The sequence below is a fragment of the Perissodus microlepis genome, chromosome 22, assembly GCF_051167445.1.
Source record: "Perissodus microlepis isolate ML-2025 ecotype Zambia chromosome 22, ASM5116744v1, whole genome shotgun sequence".
Taxonomy (NCBI): domain Eukaryota; kingdom Metazoa; phylum Chordata; class Actinopteri; order Cichliformes; family Cichlidae; genus Perissodus; species Perissodus microlepis.
In genome coordinates this window covers 15,238,789-15,257,760 of record NC_140481.1, presented here as the reverse complement: position 1 = coordinate 15,257,760, position 18,972 = coordinate 15,238,789, and the positions used below count along the sequence as shown (strand labels likewise).

The window sequence follows — 18,972 nt, the reverse complement described above, 5'->3', positions numbered from 1 at the left end:
AAATGTATAATATCAAGAGTGATAACAGTAACCATCCAGTGGTACAAATGCTACTAAGGCTTTGTACTGGTTTGCAAACTATCTACTAACTTTCTACTCATGCAGCACCTTAAATATCATGAAGCTTAACTGGTGTCATATAAATTTCCGGTTTTATGCTGTCTTTATGAGCATGGACACCAACACACCACTTCAGAGAACTATGTAGCCTCTCTCACCCCGGTTTCATTTAAAATATTTTTTAAAAAGTAATATTTTGAATATTTCAAACAATTTCAAATAATTTGAAATATTTTTACACATCAAAGGAATTGTAATTTTTCTGGGGTTCATTCAAAAAACACGAGATCTCCCTGACAGGATAATTTTAATTCTCAAACAAATATTTCTGTATTATACCTCCTTAGAGCTTTTTCTCACATTTATAATGTGCATATTATGTAATAATGCAAACTGCACTATTATAGTGCACAATATCGGTCTTACTCTTTGAATAACCTCGTTTTATTTTTATTTTATTTTTGTTGTTTATGTAAAACGTGGCACTGTCTCACAGTATAAGGATCTATCTAACCACTCCCAAAGACCATTCGTTGCAATGTTTGCATTGTCCACAAGGGGGCAGCAGAGTCCCTCATATTTCATGAACAGCCACCACACAGAAAGTTTCTCCATCTTCAGAAAACAGTACTGCATGATTTGTTGTATCCTATTTATTAAGGATTAGAAACACTGAAAAAGACACTCAAAACACCTATGAAAACATGAAAAAATACACATCGAATAGCAAAAGATTTGTATAAACCGCTGATAACACTAAGGCTATGAAACCTTTTATTGACAATATCGTCAGCTGTCGCTGATGTTGGCACCATGCTAAGATAGTGTTGTTCACATTTAAGAGTTTATTCTGTGAGCAGAAACCTGAGCCTTGAGATGTTGGGCTTTTTTTTTTTCAGAGAGGTGTGAATATGCAGCTGAAGCAACCATGCAGTGATTTTTTGGTGTTTTTTTTTGGTCCATCCATGTTTCAGTTTCAGTGAATGTGGTCTGTGCAGGGTTGTCCCAGTTATTTAGTTTCCTAGAACAGGTTTAGGTGCCTTCCTTATCCTAAGGGTATAAAAGTGTTGAAACAGGGTGCAAAGATGGACAGGTGGATGAAAAAACTATAAATAGCTAATTTTAAAAAAAAAAAGTTAGAGACACGATGGACACAGATCACTGGACAGAGTAGATCATGACAGATGTTTGTGCGTTTAAAGGGCTGGACTGAGCAAAGGCCTGGTCAGGAGAGTGGTGGCAGGGATCGGGTACTGACCGGGCAGTACTTCCCCCTGGATGGTGATGGAGGAGGCTGGGTAAGATGTGGTGATGATGGGAATGGGCGAATGTGTCCTCCATAATACTCTCGCCCAGTCTCTGAGGCCTCAGCTTCCGGATCCTGAGACCGACCTCTGGGTCTGCGTAGCTGAGGGGGAGTGGGTGAGCAGGTGGGCATGCACCGGAAATGAGAGGGAGAGTGGTGGGAAGACATACGGCAGATAGGGGAAGAATAACACCCGGGAGCTGAGTGGCGACTTGGTGATGGATGGCGACCGGGTGAGCGGTGCCGGCCAGGTGAAGAGTGCCTCCCTCTCAGCGGTTCCTTGGTCTGTTTGGGGGATTTGGGTGACTTAGGCACCTTGGATGTCTTAGGTGTATTGGGTGATCTGGGAATGGGATGAGTGGTGGGGTAACAACTGGATGAGTGAGAGGTGAGGCCTTGGCTGGGAGAGGCAGAGTCTCCATTGTTGGCAACCTTGTAGAGGAAGACATCATACTGAAGGGGCGGGTTGTTCTCTGGGTGAAGCTTGGCCTCTTTGGGGAGAATCACTTCCAGGCCAATAGTCACTCCATCCTGATGTTGAAATATGGTAAGTGGAGAAGATTGCAACAATGCAGGAAGAGTCATGAAGGCAAAAACATGAAATCAAATTACATTGACAAGCACAGGGGTGACACTGGGCCCCTGGGATAGCTGAAAGCTACAGTATTGATTTTTAGCTTCTTGGTGTAATTAGCTTTTGGGGGGAAATGATGAGAAATACCAAATGACAAATACTGTACTGATTTACATGTCTGGCAACTACAGAGCAACATTCAATTAATATTCACTCTCAAACTCCTGTGGCTCTTGTTCCCGATAACTCCTGAATAAGATCAGTGTCTGTTTGCTGAAGAAGGGTGTAAGAGGCAGTAGCTCCAAAGAGTTACAGACTAGCTAGCTAAGCAGCGAGCTGAGAGACGCTTTGAGCTTCATGGAGTTAAGGGAAACTGCACAGTTAGGTAATAATTTCCATTAGATACATAATAGAAATATAATGATTATAGCTTAAACTGTAATAAAATTTGGGACTAAGTGGCTATAAATGTTGAGAATTTAGTTTAAACTGTTCTGAATATCAATATTCTTTTTCATAATGATGACATATATACTCACTGGCCACTTTATACAGGTACACTGCAGCAGCTCAGTGCATTTATGCATGAAGACAAGGTCTGCTGAGTTTCAAACAGAGCATCAGAATGGGGATGAACAGAAGTTTAAGTGACTTTAAATGTGGCATTGTTTGTTGGTGAACTGGTCTGACTCTTTTACAAACTGATGATTTGCTGGGATTTTCACATACAACCATCCTTGTTGATGTTCTTGGATGTTGGAGGAGAATTGCGAGACCGCTTTGAAGATAAAAGTAATTCAAATAACCACCCGTTACCACCCATTATCTCTGAATGCACAGCACTTTATGTTAAAGCTTGAAGCAGGTGGGTCAGCAGAAGACCACACTGGGTGCCACTCCTGTCACCTAAGAACAGGATACTGAAGCTACAATTCAAAGAGCTCACCATTATTGGACAACAGAAGATTAGAACAGCGTTGTCTGGTCTGATGAGTCTTTCTGCTGCGACATTCAGATTAGAGGGTCAAAATTTTGTGTAATCAACATGAAAGCATTGCTCTATCCTGCCTTGGATCAATAGCTGAGGCTGGTGGTGGTGCTGTAACAGTGTGGGAGATTTACTTTTGGTTGCTGACCATGTCCATCCTTGTTATCCTGAAGTGTAACACACCATGTCACAAAGCTCAATCATCTCTAACTGGTTTCTTGAACATGACATGAGCTCGCAAATAGTTGCCACAGTCACCAGATCTGAATACAACAGAGCACCTTAGGGATGCTGTCATTTCAATATGGACCAAAATCTCTGAGAAATGTTTCAGCACCTCGTTGAATCTATACGACGAAGAATTAAAGCAGGGGCTCCAACCTGGCACTAGCAAGGTGTACCTAAAAAACTGTCAGGTGAGTGTATATGATACTTAAAAACACTGCTGTCAGAAGAGGTGTTTAGCGTAGATGAATAAAAAATAACTATGGCGAATTACATTCTCATCAGTGTAAGTACAGAGTGAAGGCTGGAATTTGGGGGGTATTCAAACAGGAACATGTGTACTTCTTAATACATGGAAAGTACAGATAAAGGAGCATACTACATCTAAAATTAAAAAAACAAAAGAAAACTCAGAAATCCTGTTTCCCTCTGCCGGTCTGGTTAAAAAGCCTGCGTTAAATTTCTTCATATTGAACAAAACATGTTTCATTTGAACCTTTTATTGCGGTTTCTATTCATTTGAGGGAGCTGTCCATGGTTCTGAATGGGCAGTCACCATTGTGTGTGCGGACGGTGCAATCTGTGAGGAGCCTACTGTAGCACAAAAGCAGGGTCAGCCGAGCATTCAGTTATTATTAGCGGGAGAGCAGCTGGGCAGTAGTTAGCTTCATCATAGGCAGACATGCAGAGAAAGAAAGAAAGAAAAAGAAAGAGCTGGACAGAGAGATACAGTCTGGAGGAAAGCTCACAACAACACACGGGGACAAGCTGGGTAAATTAAAAAGATTTATTCCAACAACCGTGAACTGCAATCCTCCATGTATACCAAAAAAAGTACAAAAGAATAGCAAGGTACATTAAAGCATTATAAATCACACTGAAAATCAAGACACAGCGTGTGTAATATATCTATTGTATATAGTATATCAACTCCGAGCAGTTACTTTGACCTCATGTAATCTAGACATATCCACTTATTAGCAAACATTAATATTTCGCAAATACAGATCCACTTAATTTCCACGTACTTCTTTTTATTTAATTTTTTGTTGCAAATATTATGTTTTCAGACACTTTTCATTGATAACACCAATGCATGCGGGCAGAGAGCGACAATAAGGCGGGGAAAGCAGAGGTAAGGGGAAGGAGGGGCTGGGGAAATGTGAGAAAAGACAGCAAAGGATTTCATTGGCCAAAGACCAAGGCAGGGCATCAGCAGAAAGGAAAGTCAGTCAATAGTTGGTCCAAGCCAGAGGTTTTAGTCCAGCATAAGGGGCGGATATGAAAGGAAGGAGGAGGCGGCACCACTATGTGATCAGTGTTGGCATGGTAGCCTTGTAAACAAGACTATTGTGCTTTTCAAGTTGTATCTTTAATTCATGTTGTGCTTACTTTTTACATTAGGTCTCATCAGACTGCTAGGAATGCACAGTATGCACTTTGCATGGTGTAAACGATGTTAGCCTCGGCGCTTTGTCGTTTGTGTGTGTGTGTGTGAGTGTGTGCGCACACTTTAACAGAAGGTGAAGCTTTATACCAGGTTGTTCTGGAGCATGTTTACCTCGGCTTTTTCCTCCGTGTTGTTAGGAGTGAGGCCGTGGTCGTGGACGGCGGAGGCCGGGCGGTTGTTCTCGTGCTTCGGGGAGTGAGAGTTGAGGATGTTCATAGACCCCTCCTCCTTGGGCTGCGGGGACTTGGCTTGGTTCTCCTGCTTCTGCGGCTCATCCTGCAGAGAAAGTTGGTTACGCTTCACAGATGCTTCATATGCAGAGAAAACACGAAATTTTAATGACGAGGTACAAAACTATTCTGGGAAATACAACAACACTTCCATGGTGCCAGTCCTACAACTTACAACTCAAAGCTTTATCCATCTCACATCTGCACCTACAGGCACCTTAAAATCCCCAATTAACCTGACGCACATGTATTTGGACTGTGGGAGGACAATCCAGCATGCAAGGGGAGAACAAAGGCCTCGGGAAACTTCTAAACCAGACTTTCTTTTGCTGTAAGAGAAAACCTTTACACCAGTGTGCTGCTGATATGCAAGACGTGCACAGAGAGACTTACCAGAATGTAGTAAATGTGTTTTATCTAACTTAAATCATCAAGTAATTAGTGGAACCTTAAAAATCTACAAGTTCTTTTTATTTTGGGGGGAATTTGGTGAAACGTTTGAACAATTTTGGAGGATTTGCTTTTAAAAAAGTTATGTCAAGTGGTTCCACACAACTCTTTTAGGTAGCTCCTAAGAAACTGTTTAAGTTTATCTGAGTCATTTGCTTGTGAAATACTCGTCTTATGTAGATACATTTTTTTGAGTGCACAGTATTTTGTTGAAAAATCACAAACACACTCAAGTACATTTTTTAAAAAACTATTTTCGTCAGTAAATCCAGCTAAACAGAATTCTTGTAAAATAATAATAATAGTGAGATTTCCTTTTTAAATTACTCTTTTTACTCTCTTAGCTGTGCAGATATGCATCTTTTACTGCTTGGGAATATAGATATGTGTACACTTTTTCCCCTGGCGAAGGTAAAGTTATGTTGAGGTCTAATAATCATCCTCAGGGGGGTCTATTTTGTGTAAGATTGCACCTTTAATCACAGAACTGAACTTTTACTGTACTGTTGTTTGCAAGAGTGTGCAATCACTTGCTCAGGCAGTCATTTAACAGGGAAAAACTGCTTAGTGTGTGCTGGGAAAAGATCTAATATAGTGGCGCATCGCTGTGCATTACGATTTTGCAGAGACAACTTAATCTGAACTGGCAGAAATACACTGCCAGACTAGGAGAGACAGACATCGCAGAGTAACTGGCCTAACTGAACTTAAAGATGATATTTATAACTGGTTAAAACAAAACACACAAAAAAAACCTTCCCCTCTTGCTTGCTCGAGATAATCATTCTTGAAAGTCACGGAAAAACCACCACCACCTTCACATCCAGGCCTTTATCTAATCAGCTAATCATACCGCAGCATGAAAAAAAAAACCTGTTGGACCTATGACATTTAAAAGAAATTGCAATACAGGACATGTACCTGCAGGGGCTTTTTAACCCCCCGACCTGACATTTAGAGGATCCGGAAGATACCGAAAAGTAGCTATAATCACTGCACTGAAATGCCAGCACCGCTCTCAGAGCAGCAGCTTATTTTTTAAAAAAATTCCTAATTTGATAACTTGAGGTAGTTCAGCTAAGTGTCGCTAATGGACTGAGAATCAGAATTCATTTCTGCAGATCAAATGTGAAGTCAGTCCCAGAGACTTGTTTTTGTAAGAATGCAAATCTATTGTGTTTCGTGTCCGTGTGTCAGGCTCGTAATTGTTCAAGCTATCCATTGATTGGCTTTTCACCAACATCTGAAGGTCAAAGTCACATCAGGCGGTAAGTAGGGCACAATCGATCAGTTTCACTGGCTACTGTTGTACGCAATTCGCCGAACGCCCTTTCACATCAAAACAGGTTCCGAAAATTTAAAGTCGTGCTGTTGCTGTTGATCTCCTACACCCCCTACGCCGTTTAAGTTATTCTCCTATTATATCCGTCTTTATTCACAAGAATCCACACTGAATTTTAAGTATGAATTTACTCATGCATCAGTAACCTTCTTTATTGCCTTAGTAACCCAGCAGGCGATTGATGGATGCAAACAGGGGAACAAACACATCTTCCTGCAAACACAACACCCCCACAACACACACGCACACACACACACACACACACACAAAAGAATTGTGGACAGAAATTAATGCATCACTGCATGCTACAGAATGCACAACCTGTGGAAGGGTACTGGGGAGAAAAGAGGAAACCTGCTGCAGGGGGACCCAAAATGGCTGTTTGAGCTGCATGGAGAGCAAGCAGCTGAGACAAAATGGTGGCTCAATTTCCTCAGCGAGCTTCTCAGGAAGCTGCAGAGGCGCAGGTAGGAGAGGCAGCAAATGTATGAACTCTATGAAAAGTGCTGTTTCTCCACACAGCGATGAGTACATATCACCTCTGAACAACTGGCTGCAGGAAGCCTGGCAGGGTGTGATTAATCATTACACCTACATGGAATTCAGCTAATACGAGATCAGGTGCGGGAAGAGGTCGTGGAAGTGACAGCTTGCAGCGTATAAAGTGCAAAAGATTTACAGTACTGTGTAAAAGTCTTGAGCCGCATCTCTTTTCTTGATATTTTGCTGAGATAATGAGAAATAGATGTGGCGATTTATTAAAATGTGCAAGTATTCATGCATATAAGGCAAAAAAAAAAAAAAAAGGAGTTTGTACAATTCTACCTTTAATCCACCTTTATTGTTCAACATAGCCTGAACTCTTTTAGTCAAGCTTTCTTGTAATTTCTTTAAGTAATCTTCAGAAATAGTTCTCTAGGTTTCTTGAAGGACATTCAAAGCTTTTCTTTGGAAGAGAGTTACTTAGGGAGGCCAATCCATGACTGATAGTTCTTCACTGTGTGTTTGTCTATTTCAGGCATTTACTGCATTGGAAGTGTGATCATTGTCGTGGTAAAAAAAAAAAAATGAAGCTGTTGCCGATCTAATGCTTTCCAGATGGTTTTGCATGATGAATTCTGTGTTTGGAATTTCATCAGTTTTGACAACAATTCCAACACCACTGGCTGAAATTCATATGCAACCCCTGACGGAGCCTCCACCATGATTTACAGATGGCTGTAGACATTGTTGTACCTCTCTCCTGACCTACTCTGTACATACTGATGAAGGTTTGAACCCCCTCAAAAATGCAATTGATCCAACATGATGGGTTTTGTGACAGGCTGCTAGTAACAAAGTGCCCATACAGATACAATTTAAAACTGGTTCTTTGCTAATTGTCTGTGTGTTGAATCAGGTGTCTTTTTTACACTTGAATGCCTCTGAAAATGGTCAGATCCAAGGACTGGACTGAAAATGGGTGAAAAACTCTGAATGACCCTCACAAAGCCTGAGGAACTATTGTTCAAGAAAACTTTAAAACACATTGGAATGTCTGGCTACTTGAAACAAAATATAAAGGAGTAATGGGTGGCTCGAGATTTTTGCACAATACTGTAAGTTTCTAGCAGTTGCACAGTCGGGGACTTTAAAGCAAAGCCAGGGAGGAAGTCTAATGTAGGCAATGTGGGCATCTCCTTTGTGCTTACCTGGAGCTGATTATAAGAATTTCTGGGTTTATAGTCCCAGGTAAAGCTGGCTGTTGATGGCCTCTGAGGGGAATCGGTCAGGGTGAAAAACATTAAACACAGACATACGCTACATTTTCATCTATGTCTTGATGTAACAGGACAACATTATGGTGCGTTTTGGTGTGCCTGCAAACTTCAGATGGCAGTTTAATAACAAGAACAGTGCAGCAGAAACATACAGTAGACTGAATCATCAAGCGAAGCTGGCAGGGAGACAACACAGGAGAGAACACAATGAGGTGGGAAGGGGGAAAAATATATAGAAAAATGAAATAAAAACTAAGAAAAAGGGGGGAAAGGGGCCAAACATGAGGAGAGCTGGGCATACCTGACAGATAATGTTGTCATAGTACGCCAGGTTGTGAGTATGAGCTTGGGGAGCGGGCGGAGGGGTGTCACACAGTTTCCTTACGTTTGGCTGTGAGCCGTCAGCTGTTGTGGAAACTGAGAGGCCGTCCGTCTGTGGCTCGCTGCTCTGTGGGCGGTACTTACTGCAGGATGGCAGAGAGAGAGATTTGTGTGGTAAATATTTGGAGTAATATGGTTGTTTTTTGCATTCATATCTTTAAGAGCTGCATTTTTTCTCCACTACGTATACCAGCTCGCACAAAACACATCACTTCTGTGAAAACCAAATAATTTAGCAGACTGACTATAGACTTCCTTTCACATGTGCTCTGCTTTGACTGCCATGTGCTTGTAATAAGGTTGTCACCTCGCTTTGCACCGACCAAACTGTGAGTCACAGCTCTCTTTTCAAAAATATTTTCTCACTTCCTGGTCATACGCACACACCTGCGTTTGCGAAGGCGCTTGTTCTCGTTCTTGAGGTGGTGCAGCCTCTTGGCAAAGAATACGATGATCATAAAAAGCAGCAGGAGGACCACGGAGGACACGCCCACCACCACGCACAGCACCTGGAACTCGGTGACGGCCCAGTCGCAACGCGCACCTTTGTTCCACACGTAGTCCTGCACATTGCACCTGGATTAAGAAGGAATATAAAGAGACCATATTAATTTATTATTATTAACTTTCTGTCTTTCTTTCTATCCTCAAAATAAAAAAGCCAAATGCCCAAGAAGGTGTGTGCCTGTGTGCCAGAATTATGCCTACAATGTGTAAGTGTAAACTTGTACTCAGAGCTGTTGACATGCTGTCCTGAGGTCTTTCCAGCAAAGCAGGGATTTGGCCTGCAGCCTAGCCCCTTAATGAGATCAAAGGATCAGAACACGTGTGTGTGTGTGTGTGTGTGTGTGTGTGTGTGTGTGTGTGTGTGTGTGTGTGTGTGTGTGTGTGTGTGTGTTTTCCATATTCCTGATCTTTTTCTGTCAAACTACTTACAACTTTTTCACTGCTGTTTGAGCATATGTAAGTGTGTGTGTCCATATGCATGTGTGTGTGTGTGCATATTACTCAGCAGGTATGATAAGATAAGCAACAGTTTGCCTCCAGGCTTACAGAGAGGCTGCAGGAGAGGGCAGATGGTGCCATCAAGGCGTGAATGAGCGTGTGCATTTGCATGAGCAGTGTGCGAGCGCGCGAGTTTGTGTGACCTCAGTGTATTGTCATCTTTCTCGTACTTTCTATTTGTGCATGCTGTGTGTCTCTGTCAGCTGCCAGCAGCCTAACAACACACACACCCTCTTTTACGCCCTGCCTCCAAAACCCAAAACTGAGATTATCTCTTGGGGACCCTGCTGTGATCTTGACAAACCCTTGTGACACATCAGGCCAGCCTTCTGTTTCCGTGTTTGTGCGTGCGTGTGTGTGTCTGTGTTTCCAGTGTTCATGCTACATCTTTTCAATTGTGTGGGAGAACAAGCATATTGGAAATTATCCCAAGAAGACAAATTAAAAAGGGGAATATTTTAGCACCCAACGACCCTCTCGGGCACCCCTGCTGCCATGCACATAATGTGCACACACAAATGCCAGTTGCTCACCAAAAAGGCACATCCTGCCTTTAAATTACTATGCATGATGGAAAAAGGAAGACTGTATGATCCTATGTTTGCACAGCTCTCACCTGCAGAAGGCTCCCATTCCTGGCACTACGGTGCACACCCCTTGATTGAAGCAGAAATTGGGTTTGACGTCACACTGAGATACACACACCCCGGGACCAGACTGCACAAAGCCCAGCCTGCAGCCACCCTCCCCCATGGCACCTCCTAAGCCTAGCCCCTCATCCTGGTCTTGTCCTGACATGGGAGGAGCTGGTAAGGGTGGCCTGCTGTCTACGTTAGGCTTGACCTTGTCGGGAACAGCAGGAGAACCAGCCAGGAGCGGATTCTCATCCTCCATTTCTGCTGGAGGTGACGGGGAAGGTTCGGGTTCTGGGGTTGTATCGACTGCCGAGGGGTCGTCATCATCAGGGGATAGATAGTCGTAAAAATCAGAAAGGGTCCATGATGTAGGGTCGCCTGCCTTCTGCTTTTGGGGCTTGGGGGCTTTCGCCCATCCCAGAGCAGCATTGGAGGGCACGACGTCGGGGGCAGGACTGTGAAACTCCACGGTGATGACGTCATCGGATAAGGGGTTCCCGGGCTGATCTGGACCCGCACCTCCTGCAGTTAGCTCCTCCGCCACAGGTGGGTCCTCCTCTACAAAATCCAAGTGGACGCGCTTATGTGAGTGGTGGTGTTTGGCGGAGCTGAGTGGGAGTTTGGCACCAAACACAAGGCCTGCTCCAATCAGATGGTCTCTCTCTGCTGAGTCATCACTTAGCACCATCCTGGTGTTCAAGGCCTCCTTGTTGACAGATGAATGGTTGCGATGATGGTGGTGTTTGCCAATTGAATGCCTCCCTGTCAATCACACACAACACGGGTTAAGAGTTCAACTTTTGACTTTTAACTCTGGAAACTGTGAAGCATGCAGTTCATGCTTTCCATTAAAATATGTAGCCTCTAGACCCAAGCCATGGCAGCAGCCAAAGAAGACATTAAACAGCTGCTTTAAAAGCCTTTTTTTGGGTGAACCTACTTTGATGTGTGAAACTGAGGAACCCTGACATAATTACAAATCATAACACCAAAGAATAACAGAAAACTGAATTGTTTTGGCTTTTATTTGCTGTGGTCTTACTCTTCACAAAAACTACACACAAAGGTTTTTATATATAGATTTAACCAGTCCGAAGGTGCTGAGTCTAGTTTTGTATGATAAAGACTGAGGCCCAAGGATAAAGTGTGAATGGCTTTGGTAGATCCACTGCAGTCTCCACCACAGCCTTGTGCAGAGGTGCTTTAGAGTTGTATTAGCCTGGTTTTCTAAGAGAATTCACCATCTCCCTGACTATTAACTCCTCTGAGCTTTAAAACATTATTCAATTATAAACCAAAAAATACAAAATCTATTCAGTGTGAGTGAAAGTGTTACTAAAAGCTTGGCTCCACTTTCCCTTTGAAAAGCCAACTGATTACTTGTCAAAGAAATGTCAACAAGAGCTGAAGACTGCATGATGTAGGATTAGCGCCTGAGTCATGTGCTCTAGTGACCGAGACCGGGTGAGGATTAGATTAGGGGTTAGAGTTGTAGGTTAGAAGCCGCCTGGCTGGAAACTTCTTTTGCTTTTAGCAATCGACAGAGAAAGACGCACACTCATAGGCAGAAAGGCGAAGATGTCACCAGAAAAGTCTTAAAATCTTCCAGCAGGCAGCAGACTGCTAATTGGCCCCTCACTGCATGCTCATTCTCGGCAGCCACACATAATTAAAACCCACAGAACTCTCTTTTAAATTCAAGCGGAGACACATATTTCCAAAAGAATTTGGTAACACTGCAAAAAAATGCACTTGATATCTTGACAAATTTCCACTTGGTGAAATGGTGCAGCTATAAAACGCAGAGTCTCTGTGATTTATGCCAGCATGAGCATCATATTGCCACAGTAAATCTTGCAAATAGTTTAAGCAAGATAAGGAAATAACAGGATACTATCAAAGGCAGTTTCAGCCTCCTATTTTTGGGCATCTAGGAATAATAAGTGGGTAAAAAGGAAGGTAGGTGTAGTAATAGCTCAGAGGTTAGGAAAGCAGGTTTTTAGTTTGAAGATTAGAGGCCAGCTGCTGGGATCTCCTCCTGCCTGTGAGATTCAGTTTGGGGTTGGGGGTTTTTTGTACATGATGTCTGACTAGACTAAGGTTATTACACAAAAACTTAATTTAGACATTACAAGATTAATTTGTTTTATTCCATAAAAGTTGGAGTGATTTTTAGAGTGCAGTATGACTGTGTGTGGAGTCCACTTCAGAGCTGTCTTTCTAAAACACAGTGAAACTATAGGGTGGGCACTGGATGTGTGGGAGGTGGGTTGCAGGCTACCCAGTACTTCTTCTTCTTTCTAAGTGATTCCCTGGCTCCTGCTAAGAAATTAGAAACAGCACGGTGCTATTTTTCCATTGGCTGAAAAAATGTCACTTTTTGATTGGGTGAGGAGCATACATGCCTGAGTGAGCTCAGCTACTCCCTGTCTGGCATATGATGCTGTGTTCATACATTTAGATTTTCTTTCTTGCCAGGACTCAAATGATACCCCTCCCACACTGAAGACACTTGGGCCAAATTTTAAGGATATCTGTTTAAACTGAAACATTTTTAAATCATTATTTATACTAAATTGTAACGTTGTTAGCTTGGCATTCATTTGGGCACAGGGAGAGAAATCAAGCCTGACATCCAAAGGCAAAAATTCCCCAAATGTGAAATTCACAAATTAGCACATAACAAGGAGGCACTGCTGATTGCTGCTGGAAACACACCTGACCAAGAACTGTTTGAGCACTTAAAAAAAACACAACATATCGTTTTTACACATGTGTTTTACAGCAATTAAACAAACGAGATACCGTAATTTGTTCATTTATGAACTCTGGAGGTAATGGAAAGTGTATTTTTTCTGCAGTTGGACAACAACAGGTGAGCTGATGTTTATCATTTTTGTTCCGAGTTAAACTAAAAGCTTTAGCTTTTCAGTTTTAAACAGACATAAAAGAGCACTAAACGAATCCTGAATTAAAGCATATCAGAGGATTGTGCAACAGCATTAATGATGTAGAAGTATAACTTTTACAGAATTAAAAAAAAAACACTTTTCTGGATGCAAAGCAAAAAAACTTTTTAAGTGGTTTTCCTGAGATTTGACCGGTGATCCTGTATATAAAGTTTCTATGTGTTGGACACTACTAAAGTTAATGTAGATGGTGGTTCAAAGTATTTCTTTCTTTAAAGAAAGAAAGAAAGAAAGAAAGAACTGGCTGCAGTGTTCCCACAGTTCACTACATTTCAAGAAGCCACTTCTTCACACTTTTCCACTGGCTCGTACATCTGCAAATGGCCAAACTTGGCTGGACAGCTTCTCTCCCACCAGCACCCTGAGATCAACGTGTCCAATGAGATCCCTGCTTTCAGTGTCTGGCACTTCATTCAGGACTAATACAAAAACCATCTGAACGTGCCTCGAGTCACGGAGACTAGCGGTGGCTGAGGAACCATGAGATTCACCTCACACACACACACACACACACACACACACAGTGCAGTTGCCATGGTGAGATGTAAAGAGGTGCCAGGTTGAAAGGAGGAATGGAGCGAGGGAGTTGCAGTGGAAACAGAGAATCTAGTGTTGGTGCTCTCTCTTGTTTTTCGATCAATCAGCCAGCCAGTCACTCTGCGTTTTATGCCAGCTCCATCTCTGGGAAAACTCAGGTGGCAAGGATTGCAATGCCTCACACTTTGGAGGAGAGACAGGCTCCACCGGCTAAATCTGATTACAATGAATTCTGCTTTCATTTAAAGGTTCAGTCTGCCGATTTGTTCTCTGTTGAGATGCGGATGCTGCGTATCCTGTTAGCAGCTGGCAGTCTTCGTGGAAATTACAAGAGCAAAGGGGCACAGGAAGAGATTACAAGGGCAAGATGATCAAATTGAATGCACGAGCCCCAGCTTGCTTAGCAGTCTTAGAAACAGTGCGATTTGTGCCTTTAGCTGCCGCTCGGCTCTTAACCTCTGGCATCACACGGAGCATGTCACCATGGTAACAAGTTTTACCTGAGGTCACTGTGATTGGTTGGAGTGCAGACTCCCAGCGGCCTTACCATCAGGGCACAGTGGGAAGGAGCCCTGCACACAAGTACATTGTAACCACCTTTGACCACCAATATAAACCTAAAAGATGCTGACTACAGCTATTATTTTCACAGTCAGCAGTCATGTAAAGGTGCCTACTGAGCAAAACTGCAACATCCAAATTTAAGAATGTATTAATACTTGAGCCTTATTGATTTATTTTACAATCAAACATTCATTTATGATGAAAACCTGCAGCCTCCGCCCATTGATCCGTGGGCATTCAAGATTTTTTTCCTCCTCTCCATCTCTGCGAAGGAAAGAAAATCAAGGAGATGCTGATGATCTGATGTATTCTGACATATCATGAGCTTTCTGGGGCTACGGGGCAGATGGACCTCACATTATGGATTGGATACACAGAAGCACACACATACTCACATGGAGGAACGCTGGGGTTCTGGATTCAGTCCACATTGTTTTACCGGCATGGCCAACAAGAGAAATCTATTCCCGCAGGAGTGTTTGTGTGTGTGAGGATTGACTAGCTTTGAGCTCAAAATGATTAGCCAATTAATCAATCAGCTGACTGCAAGAATAATCTCCAGTTTATATTTGATAATTAATTAAAATCAAGTAAAAGTGACAGATTTTTTTGGGGTGTGACTTTGTATCTTATGATGGTAACGCACCACCACCACATCCCCGTTAGACAAAAATACCTTGACTAAAGGCAGCACTGAACTTGTGAACATTTTATAGACTAAATAAATAAAAACCAACGAAGTCAAATTACCCAGTAATGAAAAAAACGTATATTATAAAAACATTAGTCTGCTGAAGCAAACCTCTCTGCGTGAGTAAAAGAACGTATTAAATTTGAGCTGAAAATGAAGTTATGACAGCAGGTGCTGCATGTTAAGGGACTCTGCAGGAATACTAAAGCAGTAGTGAATCACTTTCCTTGTTTCTTCGTTTTATGTGATGAGCAGGTTACTGTTTAGTGAAAAGCAAAATATCTAAAAGATTTCCATCTCCCCAGGCAGCCAGTGAAATAAGAATCCCCTGTAGGCCCCTGGTACTCTTAATTAAACAAATATCCCCTGGCAAGTGGTCTGCGGGCTTTAAACATGGGGGACAGGATGCCAGGCATATATTTACCGGTCAATATGACATAGAGTTAACGCCTCGTTATCCACTGAGGGCGCGAGACAAGGCTGCATGGGGGGAAATACAGCTGATGCGCGTGCTCGTGTGAACCCCAACGACCCTCTGCGTGCACAACCCACCCTGTTGCTGGGCAGCGACAGCAGTAGCGCTCATTTTTTATATTTCCAGGATTTTTCACATTTCCACCACTCGGGGGTAGCACGCGGGCGCGTGTCTATGCCACACAGATACACAGACAGACACACAGAGCAGGAACCGTCTGTGTCAGATTTGTGTTCCCACAAATCCCAGGGGATGGACAGTAAACGAGAAGGAGGAGAGGGGAGCGGGGTTGGCCTGTCCAGTCGTCTCGCCCCCACCCCTCCTTCTCCTCAATGTCTGGAGGAATTCAGTCCTTTCAGCACCATGAATGGGCCTCCTGTAGCCCGGCCACGGTGCAGCTAATCCCGCCTTTGTCTGGGGAACGCACCGGCACGGCGGGTCGCAGCTGCAGTGCTGAACTGTAAAATGTGTCTGTCGCTGTGATCGTCCACAGACATCTCATTATTTTTCATTAAAAAAAAAATGTACAGCCGGGTAGTAGATCTTACATCTTTGAATTAACATAATTACAGGCAGGGGGAGGTTCCCCCCCCCCCCTCCTACCCGCCTTTCACACGCTTAATGAACCTGATACTGGCTGAACCCTGCCCACAGCCACTGGTTCAAGTGTCACTAGTGATCAGTACATATAGCAGCCAATAGGATGAGAGACAAAAAATATAAGGTTTATCTGCAGAATGTAGTGATTGGCTGGACTGAGAATCCAATTTTGTTCGTGCTATAAAAATGTGGACATTTGGGCATTTCTAATAGCGAATGGCCAAACTAATCAATGCATTAAAAATGTGTCCTCACAAAACAGAATTACCAAGCAAAGGCTTAATAATCATAATGGATAATGCCAACAGTGCCCACATTTTAAATGGCATCTATATTTCCATGGCGCATGCACGGACAATTGGATTTGTCATTATTTCTAATCTATGCCAAAGCAAGTGTGATTTGGATTCACGCACGTGCGCGTGGTTCCTTACAGAAATAATTACAGGCAACACGCACGCACAGGGTGGGACACGGTAGATCCGCGGACTTACCGTGAGCAGACACAGGGAGGATGACCATTGAGATGGTCAGGAGCACCTGCCAGGTCCCCAAACGGCTGTCAGCGCGCGCCATAACGTGGGCTTATTCCCTTGGATACAGTGATGCAAACTCTGGTCCTCGTTTCGCCGGTCAGACCGTGGACTGTACAATAATCCTCACAGCAGAACCTCCAAACTTCAGAGCTTGTCTGTTTTCGCCATGTCGCCTTTATCCTTCCAAACGCCTGATCGCTCTCTCAGCTGCAGTGTGTGCGCGCGCGTGCGTGTGTGTCAACTGTTTAACGGCGAGGGTTCGGTTCCATTGTCCCGGGCGGGTGCCCTCTTCTCCACAGCTTTTGCGCGCGTGCCACTCCGTCGACAGCTGAAGCGTCACCGCGAGGAGTTGTAGTAGTAAAATGCGCGCGACCAGCGAAGGGTCTGCAGACTAGATTCTAATGAGACTGGGTCGTCGAACTGATACGCCTTTTCCCAGCTTTTGGTTACACCGGTGAAGAACGCGCGCGCACAGTGCGCCTCGGTGTCAGAGTGCCAGGCCGCACGCGCACAGACAATCACTCGAGCTAATGCTCCCGGTGTCCAGTCTCAGCTTGCTGTCGCTTGTGCAGAATGGGGTGAGTGGGGGATTTAAACAGCGTCTGCTGTCACTGGAAGTCAATATGCTCCAGTTTACGCCACAGCTAATGAGTGTGAGAGCTTAGGTCCAAGAGTCTCTCTCTCTCTCTCCCCCCCCCCCCCCCCCCCCCCTCTCTCTCTCTCTCTCCGTGTGGTTTTTATATGTCACCGGGTTATTTGGGCGCATAATGCCTTTGGCCAACAGACAGAGGAGAGAGGTTTGTTCTTCTTTAAGAGTGTGCGTTTAGATAATCCTCTTAGTCTTATATTGAGATATAGACTCCAGACAATAGCAGCTGCTGGTGAACAGCCCCCCAACACACACACACACACACACACACACACACACACACACACACACACACACACACACACACACACACACACACACTCTAACCAACCAACATACCCCCTTTGGATCTCCTAAAGTATGATTTTCATAATCCCTCCCCAATTGTATCGCTTTCCCCCTCTATCTTCCTAAATCAGTTGCTTCCTAAAACAGTGTAATCACTGCTCTGTCACACGAATCCCTTCTCCCATCTCTGTGTCTGCACTACAGTCACCAACAGCTCACGAAATGGCCTGCGGAGGGCAGAGTATCTGCTCTACTCCTAAATGGGATTATGTCAAATACATTATGAAATAATTAGGACCAAATGCTCTGTTCCTAGTGAACAAATGACACTTTTCCTCATTACTCATTAAATCAGGAGTGAATCGATCCCAGCCAACACTGTGCGCTCCCTCCTGCTGTTCACTATCAATTACCCTATAAAACACTAAAATCTAAAGAGTCCAAACACAATCAGTCTACACTCCTGACAACAGAACAGTGGGGTTTTTTTGTTTATTTATTTTTATTTATTTTTTTATTTTTTTTATATGAGATGGTGCTAGCAGGGTGGAGGGACAGCCACACAAGAGGATGACAGAGAAAGAGAGAGACATGAGGATTCAGGGGCTGGACAGAGATGTGTGTGCATAGAAAAGGGGCGAACCTTTGGTGGTGGAAATCGAGAAACAGATAAATGTTCACAGATGCACTGCCAAACAGAGCAGAACAAAATTGCTTCCGCACCCAACTACTGCCCCTGCAAACACACACACACACACACACACACACACACACACACACACACACACACACACACACCCACACACACACACACACACACACACACAGACAGATAGATAGATAGATAGATAGATAGATAGATAGATAGATAGATAGATAGATAGATCAAAATAAATGTACACAAGCACATGCATGTCATCTTTCAGTTGTCCCTCTTTCTTTGGTGATTGAATTCATTCGACTGTTTGGATATTTGCAGGGAGAGCTGTTTGGGGACCAAAAGGAAAGGAGTGTATTACTGTGCAGGGTGAACAGATGGATCTTACTGAGAAACAGAATGGAAGAATAGCACACCTTAGTCGACGCCAAGCTCTGTGCGTGCATGTTGCGTTCGCTCCACGTTGCTTTTTCCATCCTGTTCCTGGGCTGAACAGTGAGGGGTGAACAGGATGTCCAAAACACCCTCCAAGTGCATATTCTGCATGTCACTGTAGATGCTGCAACAACCAGTCTACACAGGGCGAAGACGAGACTGCT

General features: G+C 43.6%; 1 protein-coding gene across 1 annotated transcript; it reads right to left on the bottom strand.

Moving 5' to 3' along the window:
- Positions 1-698: 698 nt before the first annotated feature.
- Positions 699-17,464, bottom strand: LOC146362774 (uncharacterized). The gene is made up of 6 exons (XM_084919323.1): positions 16,737-17,464; positions 10,388-11,168; positions 9,154-9,342; positions 8,687-8,849; positions 4,715-4,879; positions 699-1,897 (listed from the first exon to the last, which is right to left on the bottom strand). Exons 1-6 carry the CDS (start codon positions 16,816-16,818, stop codon positions 1,286-1,288), a joined length of 1,992 nt encoding a protein of 663 aa, XP_084775449.1. The 5' UTR covers positions 16,819-17,464; the 3' UTR covers positions 699-1,285.
- Positions 17,465-18,972: the final 1,508 nt, after the last annotated feature.